The sequence below is a fragment of the Fukomys damarensis genome, unplaced genomic scaffold (assembly GCF_012274545.1).
Source record: "Fukomys damarensis isolate Sample0158 unplaced genomic scaffold, DMR_v1.0_HiC HiC_scaffold_16, whole genome shotgun sequence".
NCBI classification, from domain to species: domain Eukaryota; kingdom Metazoa; phylum Chordata; class Mammalia; order Rodentia; family Bathyergidae; genus Fukomys; species Fukomys damarensis.
The window spans coordinates 36317686-36335399 of NW_022900928.1; the positions used below are offsets into that span (position 1 = coordinate 36317686).

A 17714-nucleotide genomic window follows, 5' to 3' on the forward strand; every position below is an offset into this window, starting at 1 on the left:
CCCATGATGCTTCTGTTCTTCTTTCCATAGAAATCTAAAAATTAGTGGCAGACTATGATTTTAGGAGAAAAAGAAAATCCCCCCCAGATACTGAAAGACTCCTTCCTTTTCTTATTTCTAGCATAAAATTAACCACCTAAAGACAAAGACTTTCTTTCAATAATTAAGAATGCAATTAAAAATGCAAATGACTAAAAGAGTGAGCATAATGCTAATGAATATCAAAGCACAAATTAAGTATCAAAATCTGTTTTGCTTTAAAGATAGTACCAGTTTAGAAGGCAGACTCTAACGCACTTAAAGGGACAAAGGGACTTCCTGTGTACCAAACAAGTCCCATACGGAAGCCTCTGTTGGAGACTTGGTTTAACTAAATCAGAACAAGAAACCTGTGAACTAGGTATTCTGTCCATCTTATAAATGAGACAGCTTAGATTTTATAGTTTGTAAGCTGTAAATTCTGTACCAGATGCAAGTTCTGTCTTGAGGAAGTCAATTTAAAGCATATAGCCAACAGAAGTTCTATCAAGGGGAATTTACCCAAAGTCTCTGCAAAATCCACTTTAGCTTCACTGCATTATGGTAAAATAAGCATGGTCTTCAGTGAGAGACATAGCTGGTATTATGGTTTAGATCAAGAATGTCTCCCAAAACTCTCATATTCTCAGCAGCAGAGCTTTTAGAAGGTGACTGGACCATGGTGGCTGTATAGCTGCCAGATAGGAGGTGGGTCCTGGGTGTAGGGAAGCACTGTGGGGCATCACCCGAAGTGTGGATCTTCCCTCCTGCTTTCTCCCTTCACTCTATGCTTCTTGGTCACCACGCTGTGAACAGCTTTCTTTCCTCTGCCAGACAATTCAACCAAGCCATTTCTGCCTTGAGGCCAGCTGGCTACTGACCATGGACTGAAACATGAGCCAACATAAATCTTTCTTCTTTTAAGTTGTGGGTGTTGGGTACTTTGTTCCAAGAACAAGGACAGTAACCAAGACACCTGCTATGGTATCTGGCTGAGCCACAGAGCACCTTGAGTAGGTTATTTTCACCTCTTTTGAATTATCTACAAATTCGCTTCTTCCTCTGTAGAATGAAGATAATAATTGTATCCATGTCACAGCATTGGTGTAAGGTTTAAATCAAGTTGGCAGTGAAACTGCGGTGCATGAGTTCTTGGGCCCTTCACCATGTGGCCCATCCTGCCCCTGTGACATTACAAAGTTCTCTCCAGCTCTTTTCTGGTCCCCGACCTAGACTTTCTGCTTCATCCTGTTAAACCGTTTTCGGAAGCTTAGCATGTCACTCCCCCATTACCATTTTGAGAAAATCCCTGAATTCAGTATTTGTATTTCCTATTCTGTTGCAACATACTGTTTTTTAAATAAACTTCTGAGTACATAATGAGGATGCTGTAAATAAGAACAGATGAGAGAATAAATGAGAGGCAGTACAATTAATACTGTCAGCTAACCTTGTGCCAAATACTAGGCAAGAGGACGCACACAGCTGACTGTAACATTCCCTGGGAACAGTGGCTCAGATAATGTTGAGTGCAAGGCTGGAAGGCAGAAGATACAAACCCAGTATGTAGCACAATTCACAGATGTACTGGCCTTTTCTTAAATATCATGAAATCCATAGCCAAGTGACCCTGGAAGCAGTTGTAGTAGTGGTGAAAAGTCCCCTGACAGGTTCCGTTCCACAGGCTTCCTTATATGACCAGGCTCTTGATCAGGGCTTGATGGGGTGGAAAATATTTGCTACTATTCATAGTACCAGAGTTTTTACTTATATGATGATGTAGTTGGTGTAGCTTTCCCTTCCTACCAAAATCAATTAAGTGGAAACAACCTTCCCCCAAATAAAAGCACAGCAGGGTGAAGTGTTCCAGGTGGGCCTTGTTTCCTCAAGCTGCCTGTAAAGGAATGTCCACCCTGGGCTCCTTAGAACAGAGAGACCAATTGTGAATGAGGTCTGCCTCTACCCCAGGTCGTCTCACTACAAAGTTGAGGCCTGTATGTACAAGTCTAAGTCCATTTCATATCAGGCCCCAATTAAAAACGAGTCACAGAGCGCAGGGAACAAATGAAGCAGGCTGAAAGGCATTGGAGTGCAAATGTTTCCTGGCACCCTAGTTCCAGCAGGCAGTGCTGCAACCTGAGGCCACAGGCAGACTTTAAACATGTGCTGTCAGCCCAGCTGGTATGAGACTTCCATAGTATTTTCAAAGAGCTTGGCTTATATTGTAAATTTTCTTTCATATCTGCATAGGAACATAGACTTGGAAGTTATTCATTTATTCACATAATAAATATTTAAGAGACTTCTTTATTCCAATCACTGAGGCATAAAGCAACAGAGATACGACAAAATTAAGATATTCACTGGGATTAGCAGGTCCAGTACTGAATGATCATTCTCGCTCAAGGGTCTTTATGGGAGATTTTCATAGGGACCAGAGGGGCCACTGTTTTAACAGATTAGTTTCAAATACTGGTGACTGTTGAGCAAATTTCACTGAAGAAAGCCAATAGACATACTGTAAGGATTAAAAGACAATAATAATTTTCAAGGCACGTAGCATATGAGCTATCAGGAAACAATCCTTACACTACCAAACTGCACACTCTATGAATTGCCTACAGATCTGGATCACGAGTAGCTTGAGGAAAACATGTTTGTGCTCTTCTCCTCTGTATCCTTAATCTTTACTTCACACTGGCACATTGTAGAAAAGTACATACATCATGTTTACTGAATAAAAGAATCGGGGCAGTGATGAATAAATCTATGGGGATGCTACATTAAACAATGGAGCAAGAGGCTAACCTGAGTCCATCTGTCACGTAATAGCCTTTGAAGCAAAAGCTGCCTTAGGAAAAAGTAAGTTTGAGTAAAATATGGACTTAGACCAAGTGCAAAATAATCTTTCAAATTCAAAACAGACTAAGCAGGAGGCTAGGGAAGGGAGGCTTTTTTATCTTATGGCTCTGTCCCTGTTCTTTCCCTGGGTAGACTCTTGTTTGGGTTGAGAAACATCTGATGAATTGACAGAACTGGGCCATCTGGGGCCACGGAATTCTGGCCTTTCCCTTCAGGCTTCATGAGATGTAGAGAAGTGACTATCTGAAAGGTCACCTTTGTTTCTTTTCAGGTCACCTTGCTGAAGAGAAGGAAGAAGGAAAAAAAAAAAGGGGGACAAGGGAAGCTCATTGCACAGCTGAGAAAACAATACCTGTTCGCAACCTATTCTACTGTCAGTGTCCTGCAGGGAACAGGGGCCTTTGTAATACATGGTGAAGATCACCCATATTTTAGGCCCTGCTTCCCAGGTGTCAGGTTTTTAAAGGCAGCACTTTACTTAATCCTCATAACTACTTTATGGTATCCTACTACTATTCCAAGTTTCACAAACAAAGAAACTAAGGCAAGAGAGACCCGTTTGTGTCCAAGGGCACAGAGCTACTAAGTGGCACACCATTATTCAAAAGTTTTTCTGTCTGTTGGAATCTGGAAACTGTGCTCTTAAACACCCTTCTATTATGTTTTAAAACAGGGCCTGAGTGTCTATACCTATGTCTCATCTGATTCTGTGGTCTGGGAGGAATCATTTAATATCTCTAAATTTCATTTTATCTATAAAATATCCCGACTCATAGGAATTTTAGGAGAAATATGTGTGAAAATAAATGTAAAATGCCAGCATAATAATAGATGAAAAGAAAATGCATGACAAGTATTTCCTCCACTTCATGTCCCCACCTGTGTCCAGGACAGCTGATTTGCAAGACGGCTACAACCAATGCTCTAGAGCTCCCTAAGATACTCTGTAACAGAGTGAACTGCTTTTTCCTGCTCATCTATGTGCGGTACAACAGGCCCACAATCTTCTTCCTGTCTCCTATCATGGGCTATCAGTGAGCTATTAAATCAAGGTAGAGAATCATAGAATGGAAAATAACAATGTAATCTATACATAAAAAGCACGTTAGTAGTACTTAGTGAAAATTTTCTTTCACCTTTACCTGTGTGTTATGACAAAGAATGTATTTCATAATTTTGGTCAAAATATTTGAGAGTCTCTGGGTTAACTCACACAAGACCTTCAAGAGTCAATTCAGATATTCCTGCATCAAGAAGCAATCAACACTTCAGGGATAACTAAGGACTTTTTCAGCACACTGCATTTAACTGTCTTCCCCTTGTCCTGACTAGATAGGAATTTTATGTGGACAGGAAATGTGAAAGTCACTGATGAGTGTTCAGGATCTATTATAGATTCCAGCACAGAGCCTATACTCAAAAATGCTTCATAAATGCGTAAATAACCCAAGGCAATCAGCACTGATATCATTGTTATTATTGTTATTTCAGTGTGGGGATTCAACCCAGGGTCTCTCAGGTGCTAAAGCAAATGCTTAACCACTGAGCTCTATCCCCAGACCTAAAGCAGTGATTCTTACACTCGACTTCACATTAGTCAGGTTACTTGTATGAATCTCAAAGTTGGTATGTTTTATTAACAAATAAACAAGAGTGAAGTTTTTCTTTTACATTCTTTTCTATGATGTATGACCTTTCCCTCCAACATTGATGGACTTTTCTTTCTAGCTTTCTCCATTCTCCCAGTGTCTTGGGTGCTATAACTTCCCTTTATCAAAATTCTAACCACTTGCACTTCTAAGTGAATTTAATCCCTCATATCTCTGTCCTTAGTAGCATTAAGATATAAATGGATGCACTTTGAGACCATAAAATTAAGTGAAATAAATAAGATCCACAAGATTAAAGACTACATGCTTTCTCTTATTTTAGAAACCCAAAATATAAATAAGTAGCAAACCAGAAGATAGAGAATAGAAGTAGATGTCTTGCAAATGGGAAGGGGACCAAGAGATGTAGGGAAGAGATGCAAAGAGAATGAAAAGAAAATTGAGATGTGTCATATACATGTACCAACTCCCTATGAGGAATGGAAACATTTTGTACTGCAGACATGTACTAAAAAAAGAGATGCATCATTGTTTGTAGCAGAAAAAGGCTTGCTCTTTATTAAACCAGCTGGTGGGTTGAGGGGAGGACCTATTTTAGAGGATGAACTTGGAAACTCACGCCACCTAGGCAGATGGCCACTCTCTCTGCCCACATGGAAAGTCTCAAAGTACTGGCAACAAACCCCCTACCCCAGTAGACCAAGACCCTAAATGCATTCACACTGGAAAGATTGACATTGTACTTAGGTAGCATTTTGGAAAAATATTTTATTCCTATTTTAAACATTTTATTTTACTGTTTTTTTCATTGTGTGGCCCTGGGGATAAAACCTAAGAGTCTCTCTTGTGCTAGGCAGGCACTGCCCTACTGAATTACATGCCCAGCTTCACTTTGCCTACTTTTTTTTTTTTTTAGTGAAAAAACTTGTTTATTTATTTTTTAAATTGAGTTTATTGGTACATTTTAGGTATACAGTACAGTTACATTCATTATTTGGATCTTGTACGTTTACATGACAGGTCTTGGTTCACATTTTTTCCCCTTGTCCTTGTCTACTCTAAAGGTTCTACAACTCACAATTCATGGAATACATGGTCTAGGTATCCCAGTAAACTAAATGTGTCCAAATTATTTTTACACAACATGTACAGTACTATGAACAACCACTGATTCCATCTGTATGGCATTACAAAAGCACTTTAAGTATCTCACACAAAAGGTTAAAAGAAAAAAAACAGCTACAACTAGTTCGGAAAATAGAGAGGATTGGCTTCGGTTTAAAACACTGCTTGACGCAGGTAGTGCTGGGTCACCTTTCCCTGCCTTCAGGGTTTCATGAAAACAGATTGCTCCATACAAGGATCACTTCTGGTAAGGGAATCAGGCCAAGTTTTTACAGAAGATGTATCCTTTCCAACATGACCAGTGCTAAGAATGGGAGTTTGACCTTGTGTGTGAGTGTGTGTGTGTGTGTGTGTGTGTGTGTGTGTGTGTGTGTGCATGCTCAGGGTAGAGGAGGCAACGGGAAGAGTAGTTTTACAATGCAGACAAATATACTAAGCTAAATTGTTTATTACTAGAACTAAGAGGTTGCTTACTTATTTAGGTTTTGGCTTTATGGAGAAGTCTAATAATAATATGGAAAAGAGAACACTACATATCCTGTATAAAAACCCCAGAGAATTGTGTTTGAATTTTTCTTCTCAGTTAACTTATTCCTTAATCCAAAAGCCCAGTACAGTCATGACAGGAGCAGACTGGGGATCACAGCTAAGGTACATGCAATCTCTGAAACCCAATAAGCTAAGACCTAGAGAGGTGGAATGATGTGGGGAGAAGTCTGGGATGGAGGGTAGGAGACTGCCACAAGTAGCTCTGGGATTCTGGGCAGATCTGTTTTCTCCTGGGGTCACAGTTTCCTTTTCTGTAAGTTAAAGTGTGGACCCAGCGATAGCTAAGGTTCGTTCTAGCCCTAGGATCAAATAAAGCTAAGCAAAATGAGGGGACTAATATTCTAGGATGTCATTTTCATATTAAAGAAACATACTCATCAGCTTGTATTTATATAGTCAGAGAAACGCTGCTACTAACTGATTTTGAGAGAATAAGTAGGTGACTTTCTAAAATAAGCACATACCAACTGGCAGGGGTCCTACCGAGCGCTCTAGATAAGGTAAACATCTCTATGAAAGTCCTTGAGTCAAAACTGGCACACACACACACACACACACACACACACACACACACACACACACAAAGACTAAGGTAGAAACCTGCTGGATCATTTTTGGTAAGGATTCTGTTTAGGCTTTGCCAGTCCATTTCATGGTATTTTTGGGGGGGATATTTTCCCATATTGTATGAGAACAAGGTCAAAGGCTCTTAAATTCTTTTCTTCTGATCTTACTATACATGTGTGACCCACATTTCTTCTATGTCTCTTGCAATGGTTTAGATACTGAGATCAGTCCTTTAGGTACTAAGCATTACTAACCAAAAATGTAGAAAACAAATACCACATGTGTATATTGTAGGGATTTCATCTGGGACATTTCCTATAAAAGTCAAGTTGTCTTTCTTTTCTTTCTTTCCTCCAGAGCTGGGAGAACTGAATCTAGGGCTTTGTTACTGAGCTGTATGCCAGCGTCCCTATCCCACTCCTTCCCTCCTCTCTCCTTTCCCTTCCTCTTTTTTCCCTCTCTCCCCATCTCTTCCTCTCTTCTTTTCCCCCCTCCTTTTTCTTTGGAGACAGACTTTACATAGTCGCTAAGTTGTCCAGACTGGGATTCAGTTTATGTTCCTCCTGCCTCAGTCTCTCAGAGTGTTAGGATTACAGGCATGTACCGCCATGTCTGGCTAGGTATTTTGTATTTCACTTAAAGGAATGTCCTTGTTCCCTCCCTCCCTCCTTCCCTCCTTTCCTCTCTCCCTCTCTTCCTGCATGCCTGCCTCCTTTCCTTCCTTGCAGGTACCAGGGATTGAATTCAGGACCTTGCGCTTGTGAGGTAGGCGTGGCACCATTGAGCTAAATCCCTGGCCCTCCTCCTTTCAATTAAGTCTCCAACTACTACTTTATTACTTCAAATCTTTATCTGTTCTGTATTTCTATGATTTTGTTTACCATTTTAGAGCATAAAGAATACTACTTTCAAATATGTGTATTCATTTTACATAATGTCATAGCCACTCATATAATTTTCCCAATCTTCCACAATTTAATAAAAAGCCATTACCAATATATTTTATCAGATTTCTTCTAGTACATTAATAATATTTTTATACATTCTATATTTTAATAAGATATCAACATTAGTAATTTTTCATTCTGTAAAACTATTTAAATTTCAATAACTGATTTATTTCCATCCTATAAACGCAATTAGATTTTCCCTAATTACTACCCAAAGCTCAAATATTTCAAGATTAAAAAATATTTTGTATCATTAAGACTAGCAATTCAACACAAATATGGAGAACAGAAATAGGTTAATTTTTACTATATTTGCAGTATTACTATACAACATATTCTAGGGTGGTTCTCAATGGTTTCTTTCAGCTTATGATGGACTGCATCAAAATAATTTTCTGAAATGCAAGGCCATCTGCTTTACTGTTTTTTATCAATCTCAGGGTTACCAGAAGCTCTGGAGTGAGAAGGGATTGCTTGTCAGAACAGTCAGTGACTTAAGAATCTCATGAACCTGCCCAACTTTCCGAATCCTGCTAGTTCCTTGCCTCTCCTATGCCTACTTAACATGCATGAAAGATAACTTTGCAGCCAAGCGGATCCAAGAACAAGTGCAATTCAAGCACATGGGTTAAATTCTGTAACATAGACATCCCACCGGGAAAGCAGTGAAATTTCAGGTGAAGTGGACACAGGTGGGAGTCAGACCAAACTGTGGGTCAGAGCAGGGAGTAGAGACTCAAAGGGTGCTTAGGTTCATTCTGATCAGTTATCAGGAATGCCTTTCACCCTTTTGGTTGTTAGTACCTATCTTATTTTTAAAAGTCTGATCCGTGCTGATCAAGTCTGGAAGTGACGTAGGAAATGCAGGAGGCTGGTGATAGGAAGAGGAGAGCACATTATAAGTGAGATCTATACATCTCACTCACAAGGTATCTACAGGGATGAAAATTTGGAAAAGATTTTGAATTCAATCATTTTTTTCCTGGTAAATTAATGTGCTTTGACAGGCAAGGAACAATGTGATTTTATGGTTTGAGAAACAACTAGTAATAAGGTGTCACAAAAGAAAGTCTTTCCACCGAAACGTTTAGAAACTCTTGTCTATTTAGAATACTTCTGATTTCAAGTTAACACACCAAAGTTAACACCGTCAATATCAAGCAAATTAAGAAATGACGAGGCACATTTTCCTCCCAGATTAATGATAAGCCCAAGGCTTTGGTCCATGTAGTCAAGATTTACCAGAAAAACAAATATTTCTTCTCGTCATTATTACTGCAACCTATGCTAATAACTTTACTCTTCACCATGACACTGATAAGTAATAACTTGATAAGCTAGAGTCTTTAGGCAATTTAATAACATTTCAAAAAGGACTTCTAAATGGATAAACATAAGGTCTTACATACAGTAGCATATTGATTAGTGTGGGCTAATTAGAACGCATGCTCCATTCATATAAGGTGCCGCCTTTGTTTCCCCAAGCTGGATTGCTCACAAAGTGCCGATGAGAATAAAAAGAGGCTCCACTGCCTACCTGACATAGAGGGAACGTTTCTGATTGGTTCGTAGGGACCCGGACCCGGAACTCATGCTGTGGTTCATCATCTGCTCTCGCAGGTCATGGATTTTGGCCTCAAATCGAGCGTAATCTGAGAATGGAAAGAGACATAGCAGATTTGGTTCTGTTCCTTCAGAGAATTAGGAATGTGCACAGCCGTGGCAGCTGCTTGTCATCATTGGTTCCTTTGCCAAGCAACAGTGAGATGCTCTAATCAAGAAGTGTGTACTTGCTTACAATTATTCACAAAGAGTCACAAAAGGAAAGCAGAAATCCATTACTTTTCAAAAGTTACCTAAAAAACATATAGTTATTATCCCCAACTTGTGAAATATCCATGGTAGATGGAGGTGGACGAATAGTGGAGAATGGAGGGGGAAAAAGATAAGTGGGTGAAGTTATAAACAGGTAACACAAGGCATCCTTGTGGTAAAGGAAATGCTCTTTATCATGGCTGGGTGGTGAATATAGAAACCTGCACTGAAATTACCAGGAACTAAATGCACACATACACACACACACACACACACACACACACACACACACAAATGAGTACAAAGAAAACTGAGATAAATCTGAATAAGGTTGAGGGATGTGCCAATGTCAATATCATGAGTATGATATGCTAGAGTTTTGAAAAATACTACTACTGGGGAAAACTGAGTCAAAAAGCATTTGGATCTCCTTGTATTATTTCCTGCAACTACATATGAATCTATAACTATCTCAAAATTAAGTCCTTAATTTTGTAAAAGAGATATTTTTTTTGAAAGTTTATTGGTACTTTTTAGGTATACAATTACATTCATTATTGGGATCTTGTACCTTTACATGATGTATCTTCGTTCTTATTTTTTCTCCATTCCCCTGCCCTCCCTTCACCCCCTCCACCCTTCCCTATTTACAGAGAATTTGTTTCCATTTTTTCCTTTTCTCATATTTTTTCTTTTCCCTTCTTTCCTTTCCCCTATACCTTTGACTCTTTTCTTCCTATTTCACAATATCAATTACACATTGTGATATTGATTTAGAGTTTTAGTTTTTCACACCAGAGAAACTATTAAGTATTTACACATGTATGTCTTATTTATTTCACTTAAGAGTATATTTCACTGAATATGCATCCATTTAGATACAAATTTCTCTAGTTTCTCATTCTTTATGGCTGAGTAGTACTCCATTTTATAGAAAAACCACATCTTCTTTATCCAGTCTCCAGGTGATGGACAATTGGGCTGTTTCCAAGTTTTAGCTATTGCAAACTGTGCCACTGTAAACATGAGTGCACATATATCACTGTGGTATGATTCTTTTAATTCTTTTGGAAAGATACCCAGCAGAGGGATGGCTGGGTCAAATGGAACCTCTAATCCTAGTTTTTTGAGGTATCTCCATATTGATTTCCAGAGTGGTTGCATTAGTCTGCACTCCCACCAACAATGGAGAAGGGTTCCTATCTCCCCACAACCCCCCACCAGCATTTGTTATTGGTTGATTTCTTTTTTTTTTTTTTTGTGGTGCCGGGGATCGAACTCAGGTCCTTGCGCTTATGAGGCAGGCCACCGAACTGCTGAGCTAAATCTCTGGCCCATTGGCTGATTTCTTGATAGCAGCCATTCTTTGTGGGGTGAGGTGTAATCTCAGCATTTTTCTCAAATGACCAGTGAAGTTGGACATTTTTTCATTTATTTATTTGCTATTTCTAATTCTTTATCTGAGAAATGTCTTCATTTCAGATGCCCATTTTTGAATCAGGTCTTTATATTTGGGGGTCTGATTTTTTAAGTTTTTTTTTTATATATTCTAGATAGTAGACCTTTGTCTGAGGAACGGTTGGTAAAAATTTTTTTCCACATTGTAGGTTGTCTCTTATCTCTGTTGGTAGTTTCTCTTTCAGTGCAGAAGCTTTTTAAAAAGATGCGATCCCAGTTGTTGATTCTTTGTGTTAGTTCCCAGACTACCAAGGATTTGTTCATAAAGTCTTTGCTTATGACAATGCCTTTGAAAGTTCTACCTATCTTCCAAGAAGTTTAGTGTTTCTATTGTAATATTTATATTTTTAATCCATTTCAATTTTAATTTAGTACATAGTGAAAGGGGACTAGTTTTAATCTTTGGGAGGTTGAAATCCAGTTTTTCCAACTCCATTTATTAAAGAGGCTATCTTTCCTCCACTGAGGATGGTTGGCTCCTTTGTTAAAGATGAGGTAGCTGAGTATGTCTAGAGATGTTTCTACATTTTCTAATCTATTCCACTGATCCTTGGGTCTGGTTTTTTGCCAGTACCATGTTGTTCCATCGCAGGGGCTTTGTAGTATAGTTTTAAGTTGGGGATTGTGATACCCCCTGTCATATCTCTGTTGCCTAAAATGGCTTTTGCTATTCTAGGTCTTTTCTGGTTCCAAAAGAATTTTTGGATTGTTTTCTCATGTTCTGTGAAATATACTTTTGGGATTTCAATTGGGATCACATTGACTCTGTATAGAAGTTTTGGAAGTGTAGCCATTTTCACTGTGTTTCTTCTTCCTACTCAAGAGCAAGGGATGTCTTTCCATTTTCTTATATCCTCTTTGATCTCTTTTTTTCAGAGTGCTGTAGCTTTCAGTATAGAGGTCTTTAGCTTTCTTTGTTAGACTGATTCCTAGATATTTCATTTTTTGGGTGCTATTGTGAAAGGAATTGTTTGTCTAATTTCTCTCTCATTGAGTCTGCTATTTGTGTACAAGAAGGCTACTGATTTTTGAGTGTTGATTTGTGAGGGTTTTTTTAAGTCCATAGAATTACCAATATTATGGGCCTTGAGAGTAGTATCTTTGGTCTGCCTTACACACCAGAGAATCAAGTGTTTGATGGAATTGAGGAAGAAACATCATTTAACTTAATTATGTTCTCTCCCACGCCTATGGGCCACTAGAAATTGACCACTAGAGTTCACACCTTAATTTACCCCATAACTTTATCCATATACCAAACTTCATCAGTTCTAAGATGCACAATATATTTAAGCCGGCTTTTAGAAGGTTGAGGTTAAAGCACATTATCATATAAAATATGTTGTAGAAACATTTGAACTTCAAAAAAATGTATGGTTCTAAAAAATAAAAAAAATGGGCATTACAGCATGAAGCATAAAAATATTTTGTCATGCCACTCAATAAAGTAAGCACAAATAGATGTTAAGATATTATTAACAAAATTAGCCTGCAATAAGAAATAGTTTTTGAAGTTTTGATATTCCTGATCACAATCTATAAATCATTGCCTTGTCTGAGATATGTCTTGCCTTAGGAAAATCTAGTATGTGAGAAGCTTAACTTACTTATTTGCAGATAAATTTGAAAATGTTAATTCAAATTATAAATAGTTATTTTAAATTACAAAGAAACTCACCATGAAGAATTTTAAAAGAGATCCTCAGCACATTTCAAAAAACAATTTGACTTTCAATTCATTTTTTTCACAACTTTTCATGAAAACAAGGATAACTCAATTAATATAATAAAAGATGATCTATTTAGTGTTTCAAATTCTTAATAAACAGTTCCATGAAATTAGATTAAATTTCAGTTTGCTAGATATTGGTTATTACAGGATAGGCTTTTCTAAAAGATTTTATATTAATTTTCAACAACAGATAATGGGATAATAAATTCTAAAGATTTATGGTGCTTAAGCAAAGGCTAACATTATCTACATTTGGAAGGCTTCCCATAAAACTTAGCTTTGAATAACTAAGTCCTAAATGATCAAATAAGCAGAACATATATTTAACCTAAAATCAGCCATAACTTAAGACAATTTATGTCATTCCATTTTACTAGCAAGAGAAAACATTTATAAGCATTGACACGATCCTGCATTGCAGACTTAAATCATTTTGAGCAAGTCATTTTTTTTACTACTCAAAAAGAGTCAGTTAACATTTATTGCTGGCCACATGGCAGACACTATGCTCAATGCTGCATGAGCGGCATCTCATTTCTTTTACAGATTACAAAATGAAGTCCATGAGTGTTGTAAAATTTTGAACTATGTAGAAAAACAATAATAAAGCCTTGTCTGTGGTTGTATTCAGGATGGATATATGCACACATTTGTGTTTGTGCAAATATATATACTTATGAGACCAAATCTGTATCTTTTTTCCCTTTTTAACAGTGTAACTTGGATTTTTTCTTTCTTTCTATCAAATACAAATCATTTTTGTTAATGCCCTCACTTGTAATTTGTATTTAGACTGGAGTATTTAACAATTCCCATATCATTAGATATCAGGCCTGTCCAGTTTTCAGCTTCACAAGCAAGGATCTCTATTTGTGCACATTTCATGGTGGGTTAGTGGAACACCACATTGGAAGTACCGTCAGCACTTCGCGTAAAAACCACGTATCCCATTAGAACTTCTCAGAGCAAACAATGATCTGGTCTGGATCACAGAAGAGAAGCTCTTAGCTTCCTCTGATCCATCCTCTATACAGCTACTTACTAAAGACTATGTAGCACCCCTGAGGACCCCAAATCTCTCTCTGGAGGAAAGGGACAACTCTGATGGCTTCACTACCCAGGAGAATGGAATTTTACCCTCCCACAGCCCTTCTCCCCAAGCGTCTGATTCAGCCAGTCTCCAGCCCTGTGCAGCCAGTTTGGTCCTCCCTTGGATTCTTCCCCGGCACCTGCAGTTATCCGCGCGTCAGCCATCTTCCCACTAGACGGAGCTCTCTTGGGGCAGAAGCCATATCTCAACCTCCTTGGAATTCTCTGCTCCTAACATAGTTTCTGACAGACAAGAAACTTTTTTTTTTCCAGCTTTAATTGAGTTTATTGGTGCATTTTAGGGATACAGTACAGTCACATTCATTGTTGTGATCTTGTACCTCTACATGACAAGTCTTGATTCTCATTTTTTCCCCTTACCTCTGCCTTCCGACAAGAAACTTTTTAATAGGTGCCCAGTAAATATTTTCTGAATGAATGAATGATGAAGAAGGTGCATAGAATGAGTAGGTCAGTTTAGTTATAAAATGGCTGTGGGCCCTGAAATTGTCCATTTTCAACGTTATGTTTTGCAATGCAGATAACACACATCTCCTCTAGCACTACCTTCTTCAAGAATAAATGTTCCAATTTCCGGGCTGTATTTCTGTCACATCACTGCCACTTCCAAATCCCTTTGTTATCTGTGTTGTTCTCTAGGTGTCTCTGTGGTCCTCTCACCTCAGTCAAGTCATATGCTGGACACAGTCCTCTGACAATTTCCCTACACACCATTGTTCTTTCTGAGGCCCTTATTAAAGCAAGTGTCACAACTGCACACTTGCTGTGATAATGTTATACTGCTCTTACAGAATCGCTTATGAGGCAACCAAAACGTTTTCTGCCTGATTTTTGCATCATATTCCACAGTGTTCACATCCCTCACTATGGGTAATTTGTACCACATTTGCCTTATCTGGAATCCAATATATTCTTTACTTTGTTTTGCCAGTCATCTTATCTGTCACAAATCTTGCATTCAAAGGTGCCTGCCCCCTTTTCTGTTCCTTTTTGAAAACTAAAACTGAGGTACAAGTAGTTCTATCAAAGCAAGAACAGTAAGATCCAGGTTTAGAAATGTAAATGGGTGGGATGTGTTTGTCTTCAGGCTTTCAGAGTTAAACAAGTCAATAGTTAAAAGTGTTCAAGATCTAAATAGAAATTCAGCTATGTAAACTGTGAAATAAAAGCTTTATAAAAGTACTGAAAATTATATTCAACGGGCTAAAACAAAAGCTTACTACATCCATTTCACATTCATCCTTTCTTTTTTTCCAGTGATTTACTCCTATTAATGCTCTTTCCTTTGGAAAATTTTTCAATCAATATTGGACTCTCTCTGGAGTTCAAATCTCATGAGAACACTCAAATAAGATTTTAAAATATTCCAATCTTTACATCACCTCAAGGGGAATTCCATGTTTATTGAGTACCTACAGTGGGTTAGGATCTGGGTCATATACTTTAGAAATAATATTTCTCCTAACGAAGTTTCAAGTTAGACACAGTATATTATTTCAGAGATGAGGAAACAGATTGGTCAGGGAAGTTAATTAACATCACAAAACTCACAGAATGACAAGGTAATAGAGTTCACTGGGCCCAGTGGTAGGATTCTAGATGCATTTCTGCTAAGCCACATTATTTCCATTATGTCACAATACCCATTATAACAGCACAATTCCCTTTAGGATAAAGGCCTCCTCAAGTCACTGTCCCTCCTTGTGACATCTTGACTTTCCCTTCTTTTATTATATTTTTTATGTGTATGCTGGGCCTCTCAAAGAGTTGGGGAGGCCATACTCATTTCTGTCCCCCAAACCTCAGGGTTTATCATTCTACCCTCTGTGTTCACAGGACTCTTGAGGCTCTGGGCATATAGTCTTAAAGAAAATAAAGCCTTAAAAGATGTACTTCAAGAATAGAACACTGATGAAAAAAGTGAAACATGATAATGTGGCAGTGGTGAACAGTATTAAAGAGGGAAGATCCCATTCTGTCTTGCTTTGCTTGAAATAAGCCCCCAGTAAATGCTTTCTAGACTACAAATCATTTCTATTTCTTGGGTTTTCTTCTGTAACAAGAAGCAAACCATTGAAGACCACCTCCTAGGTAAATGTTATCAGAAGAATTTCAAGAAACACGATGTTGAGGTAATTCTTTTTCCCTTTTACAGAAGGTAATTTTTGGCCTTGACTTTTTTCCAACCTTGACATGATAGGTGATAATAGAAAATAGGCACAATTTTTGTTATACAGATGGTCCTGCCACTCATGAGCTAAGCATAATTGTGAAAATTACTAACCTTTCTGGGCTCAATTTTCTCTTACATAAAATGAGAGTGATAATCGTGCCTATCTCAAGGTATGATGGGAAGATTATGAGAGCTTCCAGACTAGAAAGTCACAATGACTGTCAATTCCTCCTGTCATTTCCATGTATAATTCACTACCTATTCTTATTCATCACCTTAGTTAAAGTCATAACTGCCTTCAGTACCGAATAAAGAGAAACTTATGTGAATGCCTGGACCCCTCAGGTATAACCTCTTCCTATCTCTTGTGAATCCACGTTTCTGTCAAAGAGGAATGTGTCACAGGCGGTCATAGTTTGGGACACTTGGCACAAGAAAAACTTAACTTGCTGGGCAACCATGAAATGGAACCTAAGGATTATTTTATAAATCCATAGTGACCTGGAACTCAGGGGAATGATGCGTAATTCCAAAGATGTTGCTGTCTTCAGTAATATCAGTGGCCTCATCCAGGAAGATCACATCAAGACTTTGAGTTACTGATGGACACTGGGATGGAGTAACGTAAGGGTATGGACATCACACACTAAACAATGAGAGGGCGCTTATCTTCTTTGCAATTTGTTGAGGGTGAGCAAGAAGACCCAGAATACAAGTTTTTCCTATCATTCATACAGAAAAGGCAGCAATCACTTCCTGTGAGAAGGGGTGAGTTGTGTAATGCAGTAGGATTAATGGGCACTGATTAAAATAGCCTGGCAGGTCACAGCTTTGGGACTCAGATGGCCTACCTTGGTTCTGAGAGAAGGAAACAAGCCCTATGGATAAGACTACAGCACAAGGCCACCGGGCCACCTTGGGTGAGCTCATCGGCAGTCGGCCCTTCCACAGTCACGACCTCACCCAGCTGTCTTATATGTGTCGGTTACTAGGGGAAGCAGTGAGCAGAGGAAACAGGATTAGAACTCTAGACTGGGAGGCAGCAGTTAGCATTAACCCTGCCATTTGTTACCAGTGAGGCCTCAGTTTGTTCATGTGGAAACTGTGAGATTTACCTCTCAAACAAGTTGTGAGAATCCGAATGAGATATGACAGGAAGCGTTGTTAACTGTTGTTCCTGTAGTGGCTCCTGTCGGGACAAACACATACCCAGTTCTCAGCGGCACTAGTTTTAACTGTGGCACCTTCCTCCTATTTTTCTTTTTGACCATAGACAAGGCTTTTACAACAACTTGTAAAATCATTAGGCTGAACACAGGGTTCTGCACATCTAAATGACAGAGGCTGCTTTCCTGCCGGTTTATCCATTTCAATCCTATAGGAGGATGAGTTTGAAAAGACCACCTGCTGTATACCAGAGATGCTTTAAATAGACCTAATCTAAAAGCTCCCTGGTGGTATATAAGCTAAGAAAGTTTGATCTTTGGGGTAACTGCCAGTGAGGTTGGGTTAAATGTTAATGGTGTGCAGTTTACAAGGCTGACAATATCATTATTTGTTATTATTAATGACCCTCATTGTCACCAGGACTCCCAAATGACCATATAGGGAGGGCAAACAGTAATAGTTTACATCTATTACTATCACAACATCTGATCACTGCTGCAGGGATGAGTTTCTGTGGGCGACTGTAAATTTTTTCATTTATTTGGATGAAACATTCTGCCTTAATTTATTCAGTACCA

General features: G+C 38.5%; 1 protein-coding gene across 1 annotated transcript in view; it reads right to left on the bottom strand.

Moving 5' to 3' along the window:
- Positions 1 to 17714, bottom strand: part of Dlg2 (discs large MAGUK scaffold protein 2) — a 1815033-nt gene that overhangs the window by 138648 nt on the left and 1658671 nt on the right. The window contains exon 14 of the mRNA XM_033763940.1: positions 9219 to 9333. Coding sequence (XP_033619831.1) covers positions 9219 to 9333 — 115 coding nt within the window. The remainder of the gene's footprint in view (positions 1 to 9218; positions 9334 to 17714) is intronic.